Source organism: Cryptomeria japonica, chromosome 3 (assembly GCF_030272615.1).
Source record: "Cryptomeria japonica chromosome 3, Sugi_1.0, whole genome shotgun sequence".
NCBI classification, from domain to species: Eukaryota; Viridiplantae; Streptophyta; class Pinopsida; order Cupressales; family Cupressaceae; genus Cryptomeria; species Cryptomeria japonica.
The window spans coordinates 990,558,808-990,584,377 of record NC_081407.1 but is presented as its reverse complement, the minus strand read 5'-3'; the positions used below and the strand labels follow the sequence as shown (position 1 = coordinate 990,584,377).

Here is a 25,570-nt window from a genome sequence, read left to right as displayed (position 1 = left end):
AAAACAAAGCTCTATTGAGAAAGCTAAGACCTCCAAGATCTTATCCAAGCCATTGACAAACAAGAATACCTTGTAGAGCTATTAAATTTATTGAAGCCTATAAAAACTCTAAATAAAATTGAAAATCTAGGGGAAGGGTATTAGTTATCGCCCATGTTCTAATTACCATTCACTCTTTGCTCAGCGAACCCCCCAATTAACAACCTTAAAGAAACTAATTAAAAGTCCATTAATAAATTTTCCATGTACCGATAGCCACCCACTTTATCCCCAGTAGTTAATTTTTTTGGACTTTAATTGGAGAAGTTGTGCAACTAGTAGTGCACAACTACAGGGGCATTTGTACACAAGTATTGACCATTTCTGAGGTGGCTTTAGTGCACAGTTATTGGACCATCTTTAAGTAGGTATCGGATGACACTTTGAAATGACCACTTTTTGACCCTTGATGTATAACAGATCCTATAGGGTGCATCATTACTATCCAAAAGCTAGAACAATAGCTATAAGTAGATATCTTGCATACGAAGACCAATTTTTTTTTTTTGTCAAAATTTGATGCATTGTTTAGGATTTATGGGTGTATGAAGCTAGCTATAATGACCACTAGTATGATTCCCCTAACACAAACCATTATAAAAGCAAAGTCCCAACACAAACCATTAAATAATTAATAAAAATATAAAACTCGCCAAAGTATTAAGATATGTGAAATCCATTAAAAATATTAACCTAGGATTTTTTTTCCCCAAAGCTTCAATATTACTATAACACAAGAGCTTGAAGAGTGAGGGAGAATCCCTCTACCCATAGGATTAAAAAAACAATGTAAAATGTGTGATATATCATCAAAGAGGTCTTAACCATTAACGTGAAAGTGCAACAACAAGAAGCCAATCATTTGTGTCCTCAAAACTGAAGTGAATTGGGTATGATCTATAAGTGTTTTTAAGTTGTGCCTATGTATTAGAAGCTATCTTGTAGTTTTTCATTTAGATGAGACAAATGCAGTGTTTGCAAATGTAGACCATTGACATAAAAAATAAGAATGAATATTATAACAGGTTTATTAATTCACTTTTAATACGCTTGCTAGATTAAGCTAGAATACGCTAGCCCTTTAGAATGGTAGGGGGCTCGCCTAAAATTCTATGGGCTTATTCTAGCAAGCTGATTAATTGCCCCACACTTTTAAAAATGTCCACAAGACCCAACCATCTTAGAAACCAGGATGGGTTGTCCACATACAAAAGCTGACTTTTCAAAGCTGTAAGGAATTCACTCTTGCCAATATAAAACTGTATTGGTTGACTGTCGCTTTATCGTGGATGGACATTTTAATCTAAAATTTGTGTATTTGATGGTTTGGCTTGACTCTTGGCCTGGCTTGCTAAGCTATTTTAGGGGTTTGTGCAGGGAAGTGAGCAAGCAAAAATTTCGTGATAATTTCTGGCTCGCGTTTGAAACATTGAGGCGGAACCAAAAAGAAGGTAGAAGATGTTCACATTCAGAGTTCTGTTTTCGAATGAGTTCAACTTGAGTCTCACTTTGGAGAACCCCGATGAAGAGATAACAATATTTCTGTCGCCTCCATTTCAGTAGCATTAGGGCTACGCAGCAATCTCAAAAAAGGAGCGGACATTTGGGTGTACACGGATGGATAAGACGGCATATATGGAGGCGGCGATGGAGGAAGCGAGGCGGGCTCTTTCCCAACTGGAAGTTCCCGTGGGGTGTGTGATTGTTGAAAATGGTCAGGTCATTGCGCGAGGGAGCAACGCCACCAATCATACCAGAAATGCAACGAGGCACGCCGAGATGGAAGCCATTGATAATCTTCTTCATCTCTGCCAATCTGCTCATCTCACGCAACAGCAAGTCGCTCAGCGATTCGCAGCATGTGAGCTCTATGTAACCTGCGAGCCCTGCATCATGTGTGCTGCTGCACTCTCTCTCCTTGGGATCACACGTGTTTTCTATGGTTGTGCAAATGACAGGTTTGGGGGATGTGGGTCTGTCATGGAAGTGCACAAGCATGGCTCTGGCCCTTGCGGGAACAATCAAGCTGAGGAGAAGGGGAGAGGGTTTACTTGTGTTGGGGGATTAATGGCCGATGAGGCAGTTCATCTATTTAGGAGTTTCTATGAGAAGGGGAACCCTAATGCTCCAAGGCCTCACAGGCCTCTCAGTTGAGGAATTGACATCATGCATTCCTACCAAATTGAAGGTGTATGTTGCAGAATCATTTTTCATATTTTGTTGACAATAGGCATGTTTCCTTTTTAGCTACACTAAGATTTATTTGCTGATGAAACGCTGACATGTTTATTTGAAAAAAAAAATGTTGGTGACATTTTCAGTCCCTCATATGGCCAATTTTTACTTACTGTACTTTTCCTCGGCGGTCTTGTATTGAACCTCGGCGGTCTTGTATTCCTTTCAATAAAGCGTCTCTTCTTTTGTATGGAAGACTTTTTGTAATTGTTTCCTGAAAAATCTTTGATTTGTTCTTGGTTTGTTCCCCTTCCATTTGGGAGACAGATATATGGAATTGCAGGCTCTAGATGATTAGTTTTATTATTTTTCTTTAAGGTGTTTTGGATTGCTAATCTTTTTGAACCTGCAATTTGGCGAATGTGCCCTTGGGAAATAGTATTTTAGTAGATGCAAACTCTAGTTTAAATACATTATAACTGTTATATTTTTGACCTGTATGTCATTAACTTGATGTTGTGACCAGGCTCGTTTTTTTCTTCTTATTTTTAAAATAATTGCATCAAGGTTTGTGGTAGACAGATATTGCATAGTTATTTAACTTGTTGGCTGATGTTTACTCTCATTTGGGTAAGCTCATAATGTTGCTGTGTGTTCTGTGCTGTATTAGAGTTTTCTGTGATGACATGATATACGTTTTGCAAAAAAATTATTGCTGGCAATTGTTCAAAATTTGTTTAAGTATTGCATGTTTTAGATATGTTCAATTCATTGGACAGATCTTTATTATAATTTAACGAGCTTGCCATTTAAACAATTATGATATCTAGAATCAGTTCACCGTTTATCCCACAAATCATGTGCATTATTAAAGTAGCTTAGCAAATTGATCCTGGGACTCAAGATTGCTTGCCTTTAAAGGGATTTGTTTGGATTGAAAATAGATAATAATGTTCCTTGTTGAATATCTATTAGCTTGAGCTTAAAATCAGATAACTAAGTTCTGTTGTTGCAAATCGGGTTGTTTGCTTAATATGATTGAATTGAAATTCCTTGCCTTTTGGCATGATTCAAAAAATTGTCTACTATTTGGATTTCTTTTCTTTATGAGCACAAGCAATCTATATCACCCAAAATTTTCTCATCTCATATACCAAATTTCTAATCCCATATTTAGCCTTTGAGGAGTACTGCGTGATTGCAAGACTAGATTCATATTGGAAAGAAACTTGGGAATGGTTCTATATTTCAAGAAAGATTTGTATTAAGGAAGGCCTCTATCCCTGCATTCTGCAGTTTTTGAGTTGACATTTAATGGCAATGCTTAATTTCCAAGTTTGATTGTCTAGGTTTGTCATTTACCTAGAGACTAACATTGGTGGACTCAATTGGGATGGGTGAGAGCTTTATCCAACTTTGTTTATTTTTAATATTAATAATCAATTTTTCTTGCAAGGTGGTTTCCACCGCAGCTGAAGCCGAATGCCACTAAACTTATGTATCATTTGAATTTGATGGCGAGATGGGTTCCTAAAATAGAACTTGAGTATTTCTCTCTTAGATCATCCACAGAATTTAGATTTTGCCTATATTTTTCTTCTAATAACTGCTCGCAAGTTTGGCTATAAACGTGAGTCACTGACCACGGGTGGGAGAGTTTCTATGATAAAATGTTGCAAATAATTGAAGGTTTTGAAGAGGATGCATTAATCATAATATATTTGGTGAGGAGAACAAAGAAAACTTGTTATTTATAGAATCCACGGAACGGAGAGATGGGCTTCCTCCACTTTTAGAGAGTATCTTTTGAACTTCTTAATCAGTGTTGTTTTTATAGGAAAACCAGGAAACAAATGAATTGTGTCAGTTCTCCATGAGCTCTACTGAAAATATGGGCATTAACAAACTGTTATGTTTACTGGATATACATATATAGAGAGAGAGATTTGGTTCAGCAAATCACAAGTATAATGTATTCAAATATTCGGGTCTCAATCTAGAAATTAAAAAATGTTGAAAATTCATCAAAATAGGGAAAAGCAAAATGTCGTCTTTGTAATTTCAAGTCAAATAGAGGATAAAAATGCTGCTTTGCTATCTGGCGCATCCCAAAAACAATTTAAAAATCTTTGCCTCTCAAAAACATAGGGGGCTGTCAATGCCATAAAGTAGTAATTAGATTCTAAATGAATGAGAATGGAACAGAGATTTGCTGAGGAATGAGTGCCCTTCAGTTTTGGCCTAAACTATTTAAAGATTGATTGCGATGGCAAAATCCAATTCTGGAATGTAAACATGAGGCTTTGACTGAAAATTGAAAAACAAGTAATTTAAAGGCAAATAGAAAGAACAGTTTAATCACAAATAAACTGCAATTAAAAAAAAAATCATTATTAATTGCTTCTTTTTAAAAAAATGATGTTTATTCACAGTTCAACAAGCTTTGCTGGTGATTGGAGGAAAAAACTGGCAATCCGCAATTAATAATGGATTTTTCTGCAACTATGGACTACTAGTAGAGAAGCTCACAGTTCTTGGATCCCATGACTTTAAGGCTTGTTTTCTGTGTTGTGTATAGAAGTGCAAGTATTAAAATATAACTTCATAAGTGTATGCATACTTTTCTTGCCATGACAACTATTCTGGTTGTCAGTTTAAAGGTATTTAATGCCAATTACAGGAGTATAATAGAAGCATGAGTGCAATATGCATTGCTTCTCACTCTTAAGGACATGCCATGCTTGAATTACAACCTCAAGAGTCTTGTTTATTTTCATATGTTCATCACATGCAAGTCATATCATTGCTATGACTTATAGTTTTCAATATTAAAATTTTCATAGTCAAGAGACTGATTGCCAGTGTATAGGTAATTAATGCAATTACAGGAGCATGATAGAAGCAGGAGTGCAATATGCATTGCTTGTCACTCTTCAGGACATGCCATGCTTGAATTGTAACCTCACGAGTCTTTGTTTATTTTCATAATTTTTACCACCGACAAGTCATATTATTGCTATGACCGATAGTTTTCAATCAAAGTTGCATGGACACAGATACAGATCAAATATGGATAGGGTATTAGATTCAGGGATACAGTATTGGATATGGATAGTCATTTTTTAAGACCTCCTCCAATATGGATATTGCTGGATACGACATCTATAAAAAACACACACATATATTTAGTACAATTTTCTAAGTTATTAAAGGAGATTTTCTTTTCTTCAAAAGCAAATTTAGACACTTAATTGCTACATAAATAAATATAAATTGATTTAACAATTTACAATATACAAAAAGTAATAGAATTGAATTGGAAAATAACCCAAAAAAATGGATCGTTGAAATAGAAAAACATTTCATTTGTCTTTCTCATTTGATGTAGGTTTTGTTTATACCCAATTGTTTTTAAAAAATTACATGAATGAAGTTTTTTAAAGTTGAACATAAGAAGATTTACATCAAATTTTAAAAATATCAAATCACATAGTTTTCCATATGGTTGGAAAATAAAGGTTTTTAGGGCGTGCATGGGTATAGTATCTGACTTGTATCCGAGCCATATCAGATATGTAACTGTTTCGGATATCCGTGCTCAGGGAGGGACAAATGAGTGTCTGGCTACTTTGTTTTCAATATTAATATTTTCATAGCAAGAGATTGATGCACTTTAAAGGTCATTAAAATACATCAGGCTCAATCCAAATAGGATGTGCTAGACTAAGTATATAATAGGTGTATGCTGAAAAGTGTGGAATTTGCAAAGGAAGACACAAACAACTCAAGTACACCAATGAAACATTATGTTAGAGATCAATGAAACATAAAACACAAGTAAATGAAACAAAAGCTCTAAGCACGTCTCATTGTTCTCTATCTCTAAGGATTCTTCAAATCAAGGTGGCTCTCAGTTTGGAAGAGCACTTGATCTCTAGGATGACTACCTAAAGAATGAGGGATATATGATAAAAGATCTAAATGCAAGTGCAACTAAGATTTTAGCGTGATATGAAAATGAAAAGCTATGATATGGTGCAAGATGATGAGATTAAAATGAAGATTATGCTAGTATGATATGCTATCTTAACATGATAATGCTATGATAATACTAAGTCATGATAAAGAAACTAACATGCTATGATAATGCTATTATACTATGCTAACATGATAAATCTAATACTAGAATGCTCCTGAATGCTTAAGCTTGAAAAGAGAGGCAAATGAGACTCCTTGATAACCCGCACACAAGAAAATAGCATAACTTGGATGCACAAACCTGGGATGATGATAATGAAGGAAATTAGATCTATTTATAGAAGAAATGGGGAGTTGGATGGTTAAGATTGAGTAATCTTAACAAGGGTTAGGATTGAATGATCTTCAATCCATGTGACACTTTCAACCCAATCCCATGTTGACAAGTGTCACCATGAGGAGGCTTGAGGAGAGATAAGAAGCATTAAATGCTTGAGGGGACATGTGTAGAACACAAGATGCCACTGAGAGGCCAGGGGGAAATCAGTGGTTTCCAAACTTAACACTTTTAATCCTAAATGTGAGTCATATCAAAAACCAAGAGGACATATCGGTGAGATAAATGAGAGATCAAGATGAAAGCACACACAAGAATACATCACATAACACCGAATATGCGAGGAATGCCTTGTTGGGTCTCAAATCAACAGATTGGATATGTTCTAAGGAGATGCCAACTCCTATGATCAAACCCTCCAATTGACTTGGCCAACTTATAGAGTGAACCTATTTGGTTACTAACTCTCTCACTTTAGGCTCCGCAGGACCTGGGCGGGTACACCTACTCACTAGTTGTTCCTTCAACTAATGCTTTTTATAGCAAATTCAATGTCTTGATCTGGCTTCCTCCTATCTCAGAATGGCATAAGTTCCCAGGATGGAGATATAGCAGATGAGTTCAAGATTGTTGTTGTAGAAGTTATTTGATCTTTGTGCTTAGAATTTTATATGTATACACTATTGCTAACTTACTCTATTTTTCCTACTCAACTACTCCTATTATTGTTTGTTCAGTTGTGAATTTTGTAAACTGTAATGAGGGTTGTACTTAATGATCAGTGCCTTTTATGTTTTGGGCTACAGAGTCAATTACTTCTTTAGGGACTTAATATATGCTATATGAGACAATGATTAAACCTATCCCTTATAGGTCTGTCAATTGTTATTTCCTTATGAGTTCAGTTAATCACTTGTATTATTAAATTGCTTGTGTGTATTTAACCCAAACCTTATGAGACCACACAAGAAAGAATTATCAGGAACGATTACAATCCACAGATAAATCTTTTAATTCAATTTGAAATAACACAAAATGAGTACTTTACTGAAAGAATATAAACAATCTTATCTACTATGATAATATCACACACAAATGCCACAAAGAAGAATACTCTGCAAATTTGGAACAGGAACAAAGATCTAATCTCGTATTGATTCTTCAATCTTCGATTACAATTGATTAGCCCCAAAGCTGTATTTTTATCTGGCAGTATTTCTAATTGTCTTTTTCATACAAAAATCCTTCGCTTTATATATGTAAACGAAGGGTCATGACAAGAGTCGTGTCCTTTTGTTTATACATTAATTAGGAAGACGGTTTGTTAACTAACCTAAACACAAGAAGACTAAACATTCCCATGTGTTCGGTATATTTGTCATCTTTGTAAAGTTTGATAGTGTCAACCAATTTCTTCATTTCAAACTCTTGTAGATTGAATCCCGACAGGATGTAATTCGCCAATGCTGTCGGGTCTTCTTTCTTTTGCAGTTACTGAAATGATTGCTCTTTAATATTTACCAATTCTGTCTTCCACTGATCCAAGGTAATCAATATACCTTCGCTATAAAAAGAGGGTACCCTAGGGGTATTCCCTTCATCCAAAGTCTGTATTTCCTTTTCCAGCATACTCCCAAATTCTTCATGGGGTCCTGCGAAAGTATCAATCTCTGCCTGCTCCTCTGGTGTGACATCAGTGATCCCTTTGACTCTGGATGCAAGCTGCTTATGCTGGTCAAAAGCCTTTATAGTTCTAGTATATGTAAACCAATATTTTTCCGCAGCAGGCATCATTGATTTAAACCTGTGATCAATTATGTCATTGACCACTTTATACATCTTCTGCTTCATATCTTCAACCTGTTTGGTAGCCTTTTCTGCTTTGTATTTCTAGTACAAGGTATCTGAGATATCATCCAAGCTTTGACCTGTGGGATATGCAGCATATTCACTTATGGGAGTTCCTGTCTCATGCTGCAGTATCCTTGTTTGTAGCCTCTGGTTTTCATCTGTGGTCTTTTCATATAAACCCTTATAAGTAATATTTTCCCTGACCAAAAACTCTGTCTGATCCACATTCAGCCTGGCTATATCTAAATTCAATTTTGATGTGACCCTAGGGTCAGTCTTCCCTACCTGATGGACCATATGGTGTCCAAAGGTTTCTTCTGTATCCATAATAATTGGCCTTTTCCCTTTTGGGTACAGTGCCCATTGCAAAAGAGCTTTTTGATCAGGATCATATCCTGAACTTGTAAACAACTTATCTACTTCTTGGGGTAGCACCTGCTGGTTTGGGTCTTGCTTCTTCAGGAATCTATCAAACATAAGTGCTGAATTCATGTCCCAACCTGAAAAGATGATGACACCAGCCTCTTTTAGCATCTTCCTCCCTTTTTTAGGGGTCATATCCTTCATGAGAGTATCTATCTCATCCTACAGCGTTTTCATCTGCTCTTCTTCTGGTTTCCCAGCCATAATTCTTCTCACATGAGCCCCTTTGTACTGGTATACGAATGAAAGGAATTCCTTTGAGGAAGTGAATCCTTCTTCTGCAACAAAATCTTCATGTTCTGTCATTCTTATATCAACCACTTCCCTGATATTGAATTCCCCAGTTTCCATATTTACTTCTACCTCAAAGCCAGGGGGATAGTCTTCTCTAGGGGAGTTAGCAGGGATGCTACTAGCAGTTGATTTTGGTGACATGTGAGCCAATGGCTCACTGTCTCTTCCAGTTTTGATAAAATGAAGGAACTGTGGGGGCACTCTATGCATAATTTCTGCCTCATGCTGAAGCAGTTTTTTAGCTACCTCCAAAGGATCTTGGAGGTCTCCAAGTAAGTTTCCATCCACTTTCCCCCTCACTCTCTTCCATTTGAAAGCTTCCCAAGTCATCTCAAATATTTCTCTCAAGGCCTTGGCTTCCTCCCTTTCGAGATTCCTGATTAAATCATCTGGCATTTGAGCCACATGTATTCCAGCCCTTAGTTTCTGAGATGTCCTTGCAACTTTCACATATCCCTCAGGATCAAAGTTCTCTCTAGGATTACCCAGAGTCATGCCATAATAATCTAACTTATTCTGAAGTAAATGATAACTTTTGGAACTTTTAACAATAAAATCAGAAAACACTAGTAACCCTGGCACAATAGATTGTTTACCAAAATCTGTGAGATGTTTGACACTGACAGCAGACAATTGTCTTACAATCTCCAGACTAGCCACCCTATTTGGCATTGTAATTGGGAGCATGTATGGCTTCCCTTCATACCCGAATATTCTGATTTCTGTATGATTAGGGTGGCAGTACCAATCACCCCAGTTATGATCAATCTAAGACTCTAGAGAGAAATCTTTCGGCCTGAGGAATCTTTTGATCTCAGGGGACAAAGTATAGTCTCTATGTTGTCCGAGGGCTGCACTGAGTGGTTTTACAAAGTATTCTTGGAAGTGCTAGTATTGGTTGTTTGTAAATCTTTGGTCCCATGCAGAGACCCACAACTGGACTGGTTTCTTCAAACCACTTTTATCAGAAGCTCTGATGCTAAAATCATCTGACCAGAAATTGGACTCTTGTCCACAATAAAGAATAACATGCAACAACAGAGAATAAAATGAGAAATGAATATTTACAAGGTCTCCTTTTAACTTTTCCAACCCATGATTTAAGGCTTCTGCGACATAAGTGGCATAATCAAACAGCCTAGGATCTTTTGATTGCAAGTCAACACATAGAACCATAACCCTAATATCCATGAGAGGATGAGCCTCTAAGCCTAAGACTTGGGCTGCAACATAATATGTATACTTGAAGTAAGGATGGAATTGGTTGACATCAAAGGGTACTTAGTCAGTTTTATTGAAGGGAATTATGGATCCTCCGACCTTTGGCTGGTGAATGGGTAATCTCCATTTCCTATAGATATCCTCTAAATTGAAAAACTCTTGTGACAATTTCTGCATGTCAATCTTCTCCTCTACATCCCAGTCTAAATCAAACACCATATCAATTGTCTGTTTGTTGATTGCCACCATAGGATTTCCTCGGTAATCATATATGGTCTTGGTTTCTGGATTATAGGAATCTACTAGGGCTTTTATTAATTCAATATCTACAAATACATTCGGCACTACCAGTTTCCCTAATTTTCTCTTCCACAGGTTACTTATGGGCTCAGGAGCCTCCCTTCTCTTGTAACCAAATAAAAACAACTCATGTCCTCTGATCTAAGTCCATATGTCTCCTAGATGTTCAAATCTGTCTTCTAATCCTTCCTCTTCATTTTTGATTTTCTTGGACCTTACACTGGAAGTTGGACATTGGTCCAACAAATCCTGAACTAGAGTTCTACCCTCTTTCTTCTGTCGTTTGGGTTTTTCCTCAAGGTTTAATTCTTTTCCTTTCCTACTCTTTTTAGAAGAAGATGAGGGTTCCATAACTTCAATCAATGCAGGATATCACACTTACTTGGAGAACTGTTAAACTTCTTCTGTCTACTTGGACTATTCCTTTCGAGCCTCAGCTAGCTCCCTGCAACTTTCTGGATCTCGACAATTATCTGGTTCTCATGAAAATTCGATCAATTTAGCTATAATTTTGTGAGCAACTTGTATCGGACACAATAGTTAATGTCTCTGTGCTTGCAACGGTCACTCAAGTGTTTGAACTTAATTGTAGATGTGACACCTTCAATTTAAGTTTTTAATTCCTTCGTGGGAACCAATGTTTAGCCGAAGTGACTGTGAATTAGCTTTTCGTCGAAACGTTTGTCTTCGATGGGGCTCTTTAATCTTTCATCGAAAGTTATTCTTCCTCGACACAACTTATTTTATGTTCCTTTGGGATCGATGAAAGCTTTGTATCAGGAAAACCGCTTTTCATTGATATACTATCTGCTTGTTAGAAAATCCTTCCTTTCGGTGAAAAATACATGTCGTTGAGTCATTCCAGGTCCTACTCGATATCAAATTTTCATCGATACGACCATAACTTCGGCTGATGACTTAAGTGCTTCCTCGATGTATCATTTTTATCGACAGACACTATCGATGAGAATATATTTGGTTTCTTCGATATCATTTCATCGGTAAATGGCTCTTGTCGAAAATCATCTTTTAGTTTCCCCGAAACCATCCTTTCTTCGATGAGATCTTTGTCGATGAGTTTGTCGTGACTTTCATCGAAATTGTATTTCGATGAGTCTTATGCTTCGATGAAACTTTATGCTGGCCTGTCGAAGTCCTTTTTTCATCGATATATTTTCCCTATCGATGAGAGCTCTATTTCGATAAAGTATTTGATAGTCCCGCCGAAGTCCTTCTCTTCTTCGATGCCTTTCCTTTATCGATGAAACCCTTCTATTTTTTATCGACATATTGCTATTGATAGGATTTGTCTTTCGATGGACATTTTTAGGTTTCACCGGTAGCTTAACTTCCTCGACATCACCTTTTGTTTACTTTCCGCTTTTCGATGAAACTGGAGCATCGATGAGTCATTTCTTTCATTTACCGAAAGAGATATTTCACCGAAGTCATCTTAGTGCTTTACACTTTATGTTTTATTTCGATGAAACTATCCTTTCGGCGAGACTCTTGTTGAGGTGTTCGATGTAATATGTTGGCCGATGATCTTTTAGTATTGATGAAACATTTTAAGTTTCATAGATATTTTTCATATGACCCTTCTAAGGGGAAAAAAATAAACAGTCTCCTAATTCTGCACCAACTTTTTACACCTTTAGGAAGATTTTAAAATTTTAAATCTATGGTTCAACAGTGGCTCTGACTGAGGATGGAGGTATACTGCGTAATGCCTTCAAGAATTCAGAATCTCTGGTTCCTTAGAATGGAAAGAAAAATAAATACATTGTATTTTACAAGAATACTGTACATGCAGGTTTTAACCCCTCCCCTTTGTTTAGGAAAAGAAAGTCTTCAGGTATTGTCCATGCACAGGCAGCTCCTGACTTTCTCCTGTTGTACTCTAAAGGAAATATGCATCCTCTCCAGCTTTATTTGTTATAACAAAAGGTCCAAGCCATAAAGCTTCAAACTTTCCATGCTTTCCTCTATCCTGATTTCTTGCATCCCACATCAAAACCCAATCCCCTACTTCGAACTTTCTGTGTGAAGCGCTTTTGTCATGCAATGTCTTCATCTGATTTTGGACTCTCACATTTTGTCTTTGAGCTCCAGCCCTTACTTCTTCAAGTTCAATCAATTGTACTAATCTTTCTTGCAATGGATCCTCTAGTTCAATTCCATCCTGAGTGATAAACCTCTGTATATGTAATAAGTTATCTAAAGGCAATCTGGCCCTAGTTCCATAAACCAATTCAAATGGTGCCTTTCCTGTGGACTTCTTCACAGTTATTCTATCCGCCCATAGTGCCAGAGTTAATTTGGAATCCCAAGCTTTCTTATTATTTCCTAGCAGTTTCTTAATAATTTTCAGGATATTTTTGTTGCTTGATTCTGCCTATCCATTCCCTTGAGGATGGTAAGGAGATGAATGTGATATCTGAATGCCATACTCTTTGCAGAACTCATTGAATTCCTCTGATCTAAAACACATTCCATTATCAGTTATGATCTTTGCAGGGACACCAAATCTGGAAATAATATTATCCATTAGAAACTTAATTACCACTTTTCTAGTGGCTTGCCTAGTAGGTACAACTTCCACCCATTTAGTCAAATAATCAGTAGCTACAAGTTTCCATTTATGTCCTCCACTTGACTTATATGAGATTTCGCCTATAAAGTCCATCCCCCATTGTTGAAATGTTTGTTCTACTTGCATGGGTCTTAAGGGCAATGCCCCCTGATATTTCAGCTTTCCAGAGAATTTTTGACATGGCTCACACTTTCTAACATATGCATGTGCATCATTGAAAACAGTTGGCCAGAAATATCCACTCCTCAGTATTTTGTGGGCAGTAGTTTTGGCAGAGAAGTGACCTCCACACATTCCACCATGCATTTCATGTAATACTCTTTCAACTTGATTTTTGTCCAAACATAAGAGTAATATTCCATCCCGGTTCTTCCAGTACAAATCTCCATTGACTATCACATATTTGACAGTCTTTAACTTGAGGGTCCTTTTTTGAGTATCTGTCATATGATCTGGACATTTCATGTATTTGAGATAGTACACAATATCTGTGTACCAAGATGTGTGTTCAATGCTGAATTGGGCTTCTTCCCATTCAACTCCATTTACTCAGGCTCCATCAGTGTCTATTCCTGTCATGAGTTTGGCCAATCCTTACCCCTTTATGACCTGTGATATCTTGATTTCTATATTGAACTCCTGCACTTCGTTGATCCACTTGCATCTCTTCCCGGTGACCTTAGTCTGTCTGAAGATATCTTTCACTGCTGCATTGGGAACATATGCTATAACTTTAGCCCCTACTAAGTACGGTCTGAACTGCTTTACTGATTTAACCAGGGTATAAGCTTGCTTTTCATTCAACTCATATTTTATTTCTAAGGGGCTTAAGGACTTGCTAAAATATGCAATAGGTTGCTCATATCCCTCTTGATTGTTTTGCAGCAGCACTGCAGCTATTGTGTGATAGGAAGCGAATGAGAATATTATAAAAGGCTTGCTAAAGTCTGGAGAGATCAATACTGGAGCTTTTGAAATTGCTCTTTTGATGGCTATAAAGGAGTCTATTGCTTCTACAGTCCAATCTATTTGGGCTCCTTTCTTTAACATCCTTACTATGGGTTTTATTATGTCTGCAAAGTTTAGGATAAACCTTCTCACAAAATTTATTTGTCCCAAGAATGATTGGATGGCCTTGATGGTTCTAGAAATAGGAACCTCATTGATAGCTGCCACTCTTTCAGGGTCAAATTTTACCCCTTCCTTAGATACTATGTGTCCAAGTAGCTTTCCCTCTTCAACACCAAAGTGGCATTTTTTAGGATTCAAGGAAATCCCATATTCTAAGGCTTTCTTGAATACCTTTTCAAGATGACCACAATGATCCTCAGCTTTCTTCGAGTATGCAATTAAGTCATCTTGGTATACTACCATGATTATATCAATCAATTCCGCAAAGGCAACCTCCATTGCTCTCTGAAATGTAGCACCAACATTAGTCAATCCGAATGGCATTCATGCATAGACATAAGTACCCCATGGAGTTGTAAAGGCTGTTTTATATTTTTCAGCCTCTTTGACTTTCACCTGATTATAACCTGAAAACCCATCCATCATAGACAATAACTCACATCCAGTCACCTTCTGCAACATGTTATCCATATTTGGCAATGGATAATTATCTTTTAGGGATGATATATTTAGGTTTCTAAAGTCCACACACAATCTAATGTCGCCATTCTTCTTTCTAACTAGCACCAAGTTAGAGACCCATGTGGAATATCTGCAGGGTTCAATAATTCCTGCATCCTTCATTTTTATGATCTCTTCCCTCATTTTTGGTAACAAGGTTGGATTAATAGGTCTCTGCTTTTGTCTAAATGGTTTAGCTTCTGGCTTAAGTGGTATCTCATGTTGAAAAAGATCTTCCCTGTAAGCTTTGAGATCTTCATAAGACCATGCAAACACATGTTTATACCTTTTAAGCAACATTATCAGTTGTTGCTTCATGGTAGGAGTTAATCTCTTCCCAATGAAGACATCTCTAGGAGCTTCTTCACTCCCTAGATTGACTTGCTCCACATCACTTTCTCTGACAGCCGATCCTTTAGTTTCAATCACATCCTGAGTACTGAAAGTCCTTTCCAATGCTACTAGACCCCTTGGTAATTTGTTTGACTTTAGTTGTATAATTTCTTGTCCAAATAAAGTCTCTTTACCCTCAGTCTTTTCTACAAAATCATTGAAATTTATAGCCTGAGACTGATAATGATCAACACATTGTAAAAACTTTAGCAAGTCTGCATCATCTTGGAACACTTGCCAGTTGTATAAGTTGTCAGGAACAGATGGTCTAACTTTTATTTCTACTTCAGATATCCCAGTCAACGTTATATCATTATCCTTCAACGAAATATTGGCCAAAAAGTCTGCCATGATGTTCTTTGATCTGTCTATCCAGTTTATTTGAAAAGCATCAAAAAGCTCTATAGTATCCCAGACAACATTTCTATACTGTTTCAATCTCAAGTGTTTTGAGGCATATTTCTCCTTCACTTGTGAGACTATCAACTCTGAGTCACCAAAAACACTGAGCAATTTAATTCCATGCTTAACTGCTATGTTAAGACCAGTGAGTAAAGCTTCATACTCTGCAATGTTATTTGTGCACTCAAATAACAACTTGAAAGAATATTTGTAGGTTTCCCCTGTGGGTGAAATAAATAGGATTCCAACCCCACTTCCTTCCTTGCTACAAGACCCATCAAAGAACATTTTCCACACTTGATCATCTTCTTTAGCTAGACACGATTCAATTGGGATCCACTCTTCAACTTTAGGTTTTGTCAATTGCACTTGGAAATTGTCCATATCAGTTTGCAAAAAGCATATTTGATTTGCTGATTCTTCCATGTCTTCTATGATATATGTGGACCGGGGTTCTCTATCAATTTTTACCTCCTGTCCATTGATTGGAATTGTAGCATATGATAAATCCAACTGCACATATCCACCAATCATGTTCGACCATTGCCTAGATAGCAGCATTCCATAGTTTGGAGGAACATCCACCACTGTAATATCTGTTTTGTATGATGCTTCTGGACAAGCTGCCAACTTGAATTCTACATCCTTCATGACACCAACCACTGGGACCGACCTGTTGTCCATGGCATAACACTTCCCAAAGGTAATATCAACTTCCAATCCAAGCTCTTTCATCACTCCAACAGGCATAACATTTATGGCTGCTCCTGAGTTGATCATACAATTCTTTATTTTCTTATTGTTTACCACCAAAGTGAGATAAAATGGATCTACCCGTGTTGGGTTTTTAGTTATAGTGGACCCTAAATATATAACTGGGGCCACTTGTTCATTATTGTCACCTTTTGGATCCTCTTGTTTCTGTTCATTTACCTTTTCTTCTTGGATACCTGAAATCATCTCCAGAGTCTTTTCTCTGTATTCAGGAAACTTCATTATTTCCATCAATGGAACAGAAACCTTTAATTGTGTTATTGCATTTGAAATATCAAATGAAGTAGAGGGTTGTGCTAAAGGAATTTTTGTTATTTCTTCCTTTTGAATACCAAAACCCTTATTATTATTCTTTGGTACAACTTCTTTAGTCTTTGCTGTTTTATTTGTTTGCTTAAGTGTCTCATCAGTTTCTTTTATAAAAAGACTAGCAGGTTTACCTTGCTCTAGATTCACCATTCTATTTCTCAAATTGTAAGTCCTTTTTGCTTGTGCAACGACAGAAGCTGTAATTTTTCTTTTTTCTTCTTCAGTGGGGATTCTGAGCTTAACACCTTCACCTATGTTGGTAATTACAGGTAACACAGAGCATTGATCAATGTTCATGGAATCTGATCCTCATTCCTCTGCAAAGGATATCATATTAATAGTCGGGTCACCCATATGCTCCTCATAGTCATTCTCTTCCTCTTGCAATCCTCTTGCTACAACACACAAAGAAGGAGCATGTGGCATATTGCAGGCATAACACCACATGTCATCATCTTGAGCGTAGTTTACTGTCCTTTTCAAAAGATCTGGGACTTGTTGGTTATCTTTATGGTTTCTGTCTACTGGTTTCCCATCCTTCCATGTAGTGTTATAGGGCATGTCATGCAACCTGGGCCTTTCGGGACGATAGTATTGCTGCTTCTCTGTTTTGTTTACCCTCACAGATAGATCTTTTAGAGCATTCAAAACTTTGTCAAGCTTATCCTCATCCTTGTTAGCTTTGGGTGCTTTAGGATTGTACAACCTTGCATCTTCTCTTTTTCCCACTTTACCAGTGGCCTTCTTGTTATTTTCTATAACAATGGCAGCTTTCATAACATCTCGGAGGTCTCTAGGATTTCTAGTTCTCAACTCATAGTTTGTTTTACTATCATAAGCATTGATGTAATATAGAATGCTTACCTCAGGTACTGGCTTCATCCTATTTGGAATTTTGTTTAGAACCCTGTTAAATCTTTTGTTAAAATCTACCACTGATTCACTTTGCTCCTTCTTGATGCTAATGATCTCATGTAAAGCAAATTCAGGGCTGTTATGGTCTCCATACTGTTCAAGGAATAAGCTTTTGAACTCTGCAAGACTTCTAATGGATGCATCAGGCAATGGTCTAAACTAGTCTCTTGCATCTTCTGTTAATGACTGCATAAACAACCCGCTCTTAACATCTTCATGTGGCAAACCAAAATCCTCTATTACTACATCAAAAGCCTTACAATGAGCTTCCCCTGTAACTGCATTACTTCCAGTAAACCTTGGTATTGCAGTCCTAATTTCATTTGGGATAGGATATGGGTATACCATCATTCCTGAGAAATCAAACTGCCTCATTCGTTCCATATTCATTAGCCCATGTCCCCCATGGGGATTTCCAAAGTTTTGGTTCATGTTGTTATATAAGGGCATTTGATTTTGATAAGGAAAAGGGTATTGGTTCTGGTATTGGTATTGAAGTTGATCAGGGGGTGGACATTGATTATAAAATTGACCTTGAGGTGGAAACTGGTTATGAGTAGCAAAGTTATTATGTAAATTTTGTTGGACTGGTGGTGCACTTGCATGCACATGGTCATTCCTTCTGTTACTGAACAAGGGGTTCTCATAAGCCTTAAAATCATTACTCTTTGTTTTAGTCACTCCCTGATCTGTCTGAGCATATTTTTTTCTGTAATTGTTTACATCTTGATTAAAGTCATCCTCACCAACATTTATGCCTAATTTAGCACATAACTCCAAACATTCTTGAGTCCTTCCAGAATCTCTCATTTCAACAGCTACCTCCATCATCTTTTTAGTTAAATCTACAAATCTATCTGCAGGATCTGCCATACTTGATCCCGATGAAGTTGATGTGTTCTGTCTGGACCGTGCTTCATGATATTCAAAACCAGGGGGAATTTGATGTTTGCCCTTTTGGGCTCTATATGTTGCAACCAAATCCTCATTCACTGGGCTTGAAGTAGTTGCTTTATCTTGTTCTCTTAAGGGTGAATGTTGGTTGTTTTCATACTTATACTGATTGTACCTTTCTCTCATGAATTCGTTCATGGATTCTTTTTTGTTTTTATTCTTTAGTTGAGAGAAATCTAACTGGGACAAAGGTTGTCCTTTTGTGACTGATCTCCTTCCGTCCATAGATAATCCTCTCCCTCTTTTCTTAATTCAGAGCCGCCACCTCTCTCCTTGAGAGGAAAGTTTTTTTTTTTGTATGGGTTCTTCCACAATAGAGTCTTTTATTTCAATTATTCCCTAGCAGAGTCGCCAATCTGTTGGGTCTCAAATCAACAGATTGGATAGGTTCTAAGGAGATGCCAACTCCTATGATCAAACCCTCCAATTGACTTGGCCAACTTATAGAGTGAACCTATTTGGTTACTAACTCTCTCACTTTAGGCTCTGCAAGACCTGGACGGGTACACCTACTCACTAGTTGTTCCTTCAACTAATGCTTTTTTATAGCAGATTCAGTGTCTTGATCTGGCTTCCTCCTATCTCAGAATGGCATAAGTTCCCAAGATGGAGATATAGCAGATGAGTTCAAGATTGTTGTTGTAGAAGTTATTTGATCTTTGTGCTTAGAATTTTATATGTATACACTATTGCTAACTTACTCTATATTTCCTACTCAACTACTCCTATTATTGTTTGTTCAGTTGTGAATTTTGTAAACTGTAATGAGGGTTGTACTTAATGATCAGTGCCTTTTATGTTTTGGGCTACAGAGTCAATTACTTCTTTAGGGACTTAATATATGCTATATGAGACAATGATTAAAGCTATCCCTTATAGGTTTTCCAATTGTTATTTCCTTATGAGTTCAGTTAATCACTTGTATTAATAAATTGCTTGTGTATATTTAACCCAAACCTTATGAGACCACACAAGAAAGAATTATCAGGAACGATTACAATCCACAGATAAATCTTTTAATTCAATTTGAAATAACACAAAATGAGTACTTTACTGAAAGAATATAAACAATCTTATCTACTATGATAATATCACACACAAATGCCACAAAGAAGAATACTCTGCAAATTTGGAACAGGAACAAAGATCTGATCTCGTATTGATTCTTCAATCTTCGATTACAATTGATTAGCCCCAAAGCTGTATTTTTATCTGGCAGTATTTCTAATTGTCTTTTTCATACAAAAATCCTTCGCTTTATATATGTAAACGAAGGGTCATGACAAGAGTCGTGTCCTTTTGTTTATACATTAATTAGGAAGACGGTTTGTTAACTAACCTAAACACAAGAAGACTAAACATTCCCATGTGTTCGTTATATTTGTCATCTTTGTAAAGTTTGATAGTGTCAACCAATTTCTTCATTTCAAACTCTTGTAGATTGAATCCCGATAGGATGTAATTCGCCAATGCTGTCGGGTCTTCTTTCTTTTGCAGTTCCTGAAATGATTGCTCTTTAATATTTACCAATTCTGTCTTCCACTGATCCAAGGTGACCAATATACCTTCGCTATAAAAAGAGGGTACCCTAGGGGTATTCCCTTCATCCAAAGTCCGTATTTCCTTTTCCAGCATACTCCCAAATTCTTCATGGGGTCCTGCAAAAGTATCAATCTCTGCCTGCTCCTCTGGGGTGACATCAGTGATCCCTTTGACTCTGGATGCAACCTGCTTATGCTGGTCAAAAGCCTTTATAGTTCCAGTATATGTAAACCAATATTTTTTCGCAGCAGGCATCATTGATTTAAACCTATGATCAATTATGTCATTGACCACTTTATACATCTTCTGCTTCATATCTTCAACCTGTTTGGTAGCCTTTTCTGCTTTGTATTTCCAGTACATGGTATCTGAGATATCATCCAAGCTTTGACCTATGGGATATGCAGTATATTCACTTATGGGAGTTCCTATCTCATGCTGCAGTATCCTTGTTTGTAGCCTCTGGTTTTCATCTTTGGTCTTTTCATATAAACCCTTATAAGTAATATTTTCCCTGACCAAAAACTCTGTCTGATCCACATTTAGCCTGGCTATATCTAAATTCAATTTTGCTGTGACCCTAGGGTTAGTCTTCCCTACCTGATGGACCATATGGTGTCCAAAGGTTTCTTCTGTATCCATAATAATTGGCCTTTTCCCTTTCAGGTACAGTGCCCATTGCAAAAGAGCTTTTTGATTATGATCATATCCTGAACTTGTAAACAACTTATCTACTTCTTGGGGTAGCACCTGTTGGTTCGGGTCTTGCTTCTTCAGGAATCTATCAAACATAAGTGCTGAATTCATGTCCCAACTTGAAAAGATGATGACACCAGCCTCTTTTAGCATCTTCCTCCCTTTTTCAGGGGTCATATCCTTCATGAGAGTATCTATCTCATCCTACAGCCTTTTCATCTGCTCTTCTTCTGGTTTCCCAGCCATAATTCTTCTCACATGAGCCCCTTTGTACTGGTATAAGAATGAAAGGAATTCCTTTGAGGAAGTGAATCCTTCTTCTGCAACAAAATCTTCATGTTATGTCATTCTTATATCAACCACTTCCCTGATATTGAATTCCCCAGTTTCCATATTTACTTCTACCTCAAAGCCAGGGGCATAGTCTTCTCTAGGGGAGTCAGCAGGGATGCTACTAGCAGTTGATTTTGGTGACATGTGAGCCAATGGCTCACTGTCTCTTCTAGTTTTGATAAAATGAAGGAACCAGGGGGGCACTCTATGCATAATTTCTACCTCATGCTGAAGCAGTTTTTTAGCTACCTCCAAAGGATCTTGGAGGTCTCCAAGTAAGTTTCCATCCACTTTCCCCCTCACTCTCTTCCATTTGAAAGCTTCCCAAGTCATCTCAAATATTTCTCTCAAGGCCTTGGCTTCCTCCCTTTCGAGATTCCTGATGAAATCATCTGGCATTTGAGCCACATGTATTCCAGCCCTTAGTTTCTGAGATGTCCTTGAAACTTTCACATATCCCTCAGGATCAAAGTTCTCTCTAGGATTACCCAGAGTCATGCCATAATAATCTAACTTATTCTGAAGTAAATGATAACTTTTGGAACTTTAAACAATAAAATCAGAAAACACTAGTAACCCTGGCATAATAGATTGTTTACCAAAATCTGTGAGATGTTTGACACTGACAGCAGACAATTGTCTTACAATCTCCAGACTAGCCACCCTGTTTGGCACTGTAATTGGGAGCATGTATGGCTTCCCTTCATACCTGAATATTCTGATTTCTGTATGATTAGGGTGGTAGTACCAATCACCCCAGTTATGATCAATCTAAGACTCTGGAGAGAAATCTTTCGGCCTCAGGAATCTTTTGATCTCAGGGGACAAAGTATAGTCTCTATGTTGTCCGAGGGCTGCATTGAGTGGTTTTACAAAGTATTCCTGGAAGTGCTAGTATTGGTTGTTTGTAAATCTTTGGTCCCATGTAGAGACCCACAACTGGACTGGTTTCTTCAAACCACTTTTATCATAAGCTCTGATGCTAAAATCATCTGACCAAAAATTGGACTCTTGTCCACAATAAAGAATAACATGCAACAACAGAGAATAAAATGAGAAATGAATATTTACAAGGTCTCCTTTTTAATTTTCCAACCCATGATTTAAGGCTTTTGCGACATAAGTAGCATAATCAAACGGGCTAGGATCTTTTGATTGCAAGTCAGCACATAGAACCATAACCCCAATATCCATGAGAGGATGAGCCTCTAAGCCTAAGACTTGGGCTGCAACATAATATGTATACTTGAAGTAAGGATGGAATTGGTTAACATCAAAGGGCACTTTGTTAGTTTTATTGAAGGGAATTATGGATCCTCCGACCTTTGGCCGGTGAATGGGTAATCTCCATTTCCTATAGATATCCTCTAAATTGGAAAACTCTTGTGACAATTTCTGCATGTCAATCTTCTCCTCTACATCCCAGTCTAAATCAAACACCATATCAATTGTCTGTTTGTTGATTGCCACCATAGGATTTCCTCGGTAATAATATATGGTCTTGGTTTCTGGATCATAGGAATCTGCTAGGGCTTTCATTAATTCAACATCTACAAATACATTCGGCACTACCAGTTTCCCTAATTTTCTCTTCCACAGGTTACTTATGGGCTCAGGAGCCTCCCTTCTCTTGTAACCAAATAAAAACAACTCATGTCCTCTGATCTCAGTCCATATGTCTGCTATATGTTCAAATGTATCTTCTAATGCTTCCTCTTCATTTTTGATTTTCTTGGACCTTACACTGGAAGTTGGACATTGGTGCAACAAATCCTGAACTAGAGTTCTACCCTCTTTCTTCTGTCGTTTGGGTTTTTCCTGAAGGTTTAATTCTTTTCCTTTCCTACTCTTTTTAGAAGAAGATGAGGGTTCCATAACTTCAATCAATGCAGGATATCACACTTACTTGGAGAACTGTTAAACTGCTTCTGTCTACTTGGACTATTCCTTTCGAGCCTCAGCTAGCTCCCTGCAACTTTCTGGATCTTGGCAATTATCTGGTTCTCATGAAAATTCGATCAATTTAGCTATAATTTTGTGAGCAACTGGTATCGGACACAATAGTTAATGTCTCTGTGCTTGTAACGGTCACTCAAGTGTTTGAACTTAATTGCAGATGTGACACCTTCAATTTAAGCTTTTAATTCCTTCGCGGGAACCAATGTTTAGCCGAAGTGACTGTGAATTAGCTTTTCGTCGAAACCTTTGTCTTTGATGGGGCTCTTTAATCTTTCATCGAAAGTTATTCTTCCTCGACACAACTTATTTTATGTTCCTTCGGGATCGATGAAATCTTTGTATCAGGAAAACCGCTTTTCATCGATATACTATCTGCTTGTTAGAAAATCCTTCGTTTCGATGAAAAATACATGTCGTTGAGTCATTCCAGGTCCTACTCGATATCAGATTTTCATCGATACGACCATAACTTCGGCTGATGACTTAAGTGCTTCCTCGATGTATCATTTTTATCGACAAACACTATCGATGAGAATATATTTGGTTTCTTCAATATCATTTCATCGGTAAATGACTCTTGTTGAAAATCATCTTTTAGTTTCCCCGAAACCATCCTTTCTTTGATGAGATCTTTGTCGATGAGTTTGTCGTGACTTTCATCGAAATTGTATTTCGGTGAGTCTTATGCTTCGATGAAACTTTATGCTGGCCCGCCGAAGTCCTTTTTTCATCGATATATTTTCCCTATCGATGAGACCTCTGTTTCAATAAAGTATCTGATAGTCCCGCCGAAGTCCTTCTCTTCTTCGATGCCTTTCCTTTATCGATGAAACCCTTCTATTTTTTATTGACATATTGCTATCGATAGGATTTGTCTTTCGATGGACATTTTTAGGTTTCACCGGTAGCTTAACTTCCTCGACATCACCTTTGTTTACTTTCCGCTTTTCGATGAAACTGGAGCATCGATGAGTCATTTCTTTCATTTACCGAAAGAGATATTTCACCGAAGTCATCTTAGTGCTTTACACTTTATGTTTTATTTCGATGAAACTATCCTTTCAGTGAGACTCTTGTTGAGGTGTTCGATGTAATATGTTGGCCGATGATCTTTTAGTATTGATGAAACATTTTAAGTTTCATAGATATTTTTCATATGACCCTTCTAAGGGGAAAAAAATAAACAGTCTCCTAATTCTGCACCAACTTTTTACACCTTGAGGAAGATTTTAAAATTTTAAATCTATGGTTCAACATGCCCAACATGGGAAAAACCTGAGTGAGAAATGCTCCTGGACTCTACTGCTCCAATCCAGCCTCACAAATAACACTGAATACAAAGTTTAGGGCGCCAACCCAAGGAGCACCAACCCAAGGAGCACCAGCCCCTGCCTATTTAGGGCACCAACCCAAGGAGAACCAACCCTTGACTGTTTATGGGCACCAACCCAAAGGAGCACCAACCCCTGCACCGAGCACCAACTCAGTGATTACAATGAATGTTATCAAAACAATACAATAGTAATAACATAACTCTCACAAATATCTCTTCATCGGTTCACCTCGACTCTGTTCTCTATCGATTCTCTGCTCACCTTCTCTGACTCTTCCTCTACTCAATCTCTGCCGGTTCACTGATCTCTGACCCACTGCCTCTAGTCACTAGCGGTACTCTGCTCACCTTCTTCGAATCTTCTGCTACTCAGTCTCTGCCATGTCTGATCTTCTCTGACACTCACTCTGCACCGCTTCACTCTCTGCTGCCTTCTTATCGGTTCTAACATTACCGGTTCAGTTGATTGCTACAATCTTTAGTAGCTTACCGTTTACTTTGGCCACATCGGTTTAACCCCCTGTTCTTACCGGTTTAGCTTCCAACCCTCAGTCACTAAGATCTTCACCAGGTTACACTTTGACTGATCCACAAAGACATTCTACTTCTCCTCTATCCGGTTTGCAACATCAAATCATCTGGCAACATCAATCATCTTCAATTTTCTCTTTAAATATTTATAGCCAAGCTTTCTCGCCAAAACAAAGATCAAATCTTGGTGCGCAAGGGTTTGCTTCACCGACTCAATCCGTATTAGATCACATCAGATCTCTTCTTTGAGATTGTCAACCTGCAACAAATCACCCATCATCGCCAATCTCATTGCGTCCAATACACATTTGCTATATTTAGAAAACACGGCTCTACTTTAGTCAATCACAATAAATGAACCAACAACTTCCTTCTACAGATCGACAAGATGATCAAATATCTTGCTTCGATCAACTCTCCAAGAGTTGTCCTTCAATCTGCATTAACTGTCGACTCAATCACCAACTACCTCGTTCACCGAGCTCTGCATGTTAGGCTTTCTACTTTGCCACCTAGAAGCTATGTGTCTTCTTTGTCGGTATCCACCTTTGCTCACTCTGTCGGTTCAGGATGAGTTATCGACCAC

The 25,570-nt window shown here is 37.6% G+C and overlaps 1 protein-coding gene across 1 annotated transcript; it reads left to right on the top strand.

Moving 5' to 3' along the window:
* The first annotated feature begins 1,281 nt into the window (after positions 1 to 1,281).
* Positions 1,282 to 2,577, top strand: LOC131036779 (tRNA-specific adenosine deaminase TAD2). The gene has a single exon (XM_057968768.2). It carries the CDS (start codon positions 1,657 to 1,659, stop codon positions 2,191 to 2,193), a length of 537 nt encoding a protein of 178 aa, XP_057824751.1. The 5' UTR covers positions 1,282 to 1,656; the 3' UTR covers positions 2,194 to 2,577.
* The last annotated feature ends 22,993 nt before the right edge of the window (positions 2,578 to 25,570 follow it).

What these genes read in the sequence shown, in the direction of transcription:
- LOC131036779 (XM_057968768.2), top strand. Translation starts at nt 1,657, where the DNA reads ATGGATAAGACGGCATATATGGAGGCGGCGATGGAGGAAGCGAGGCGG.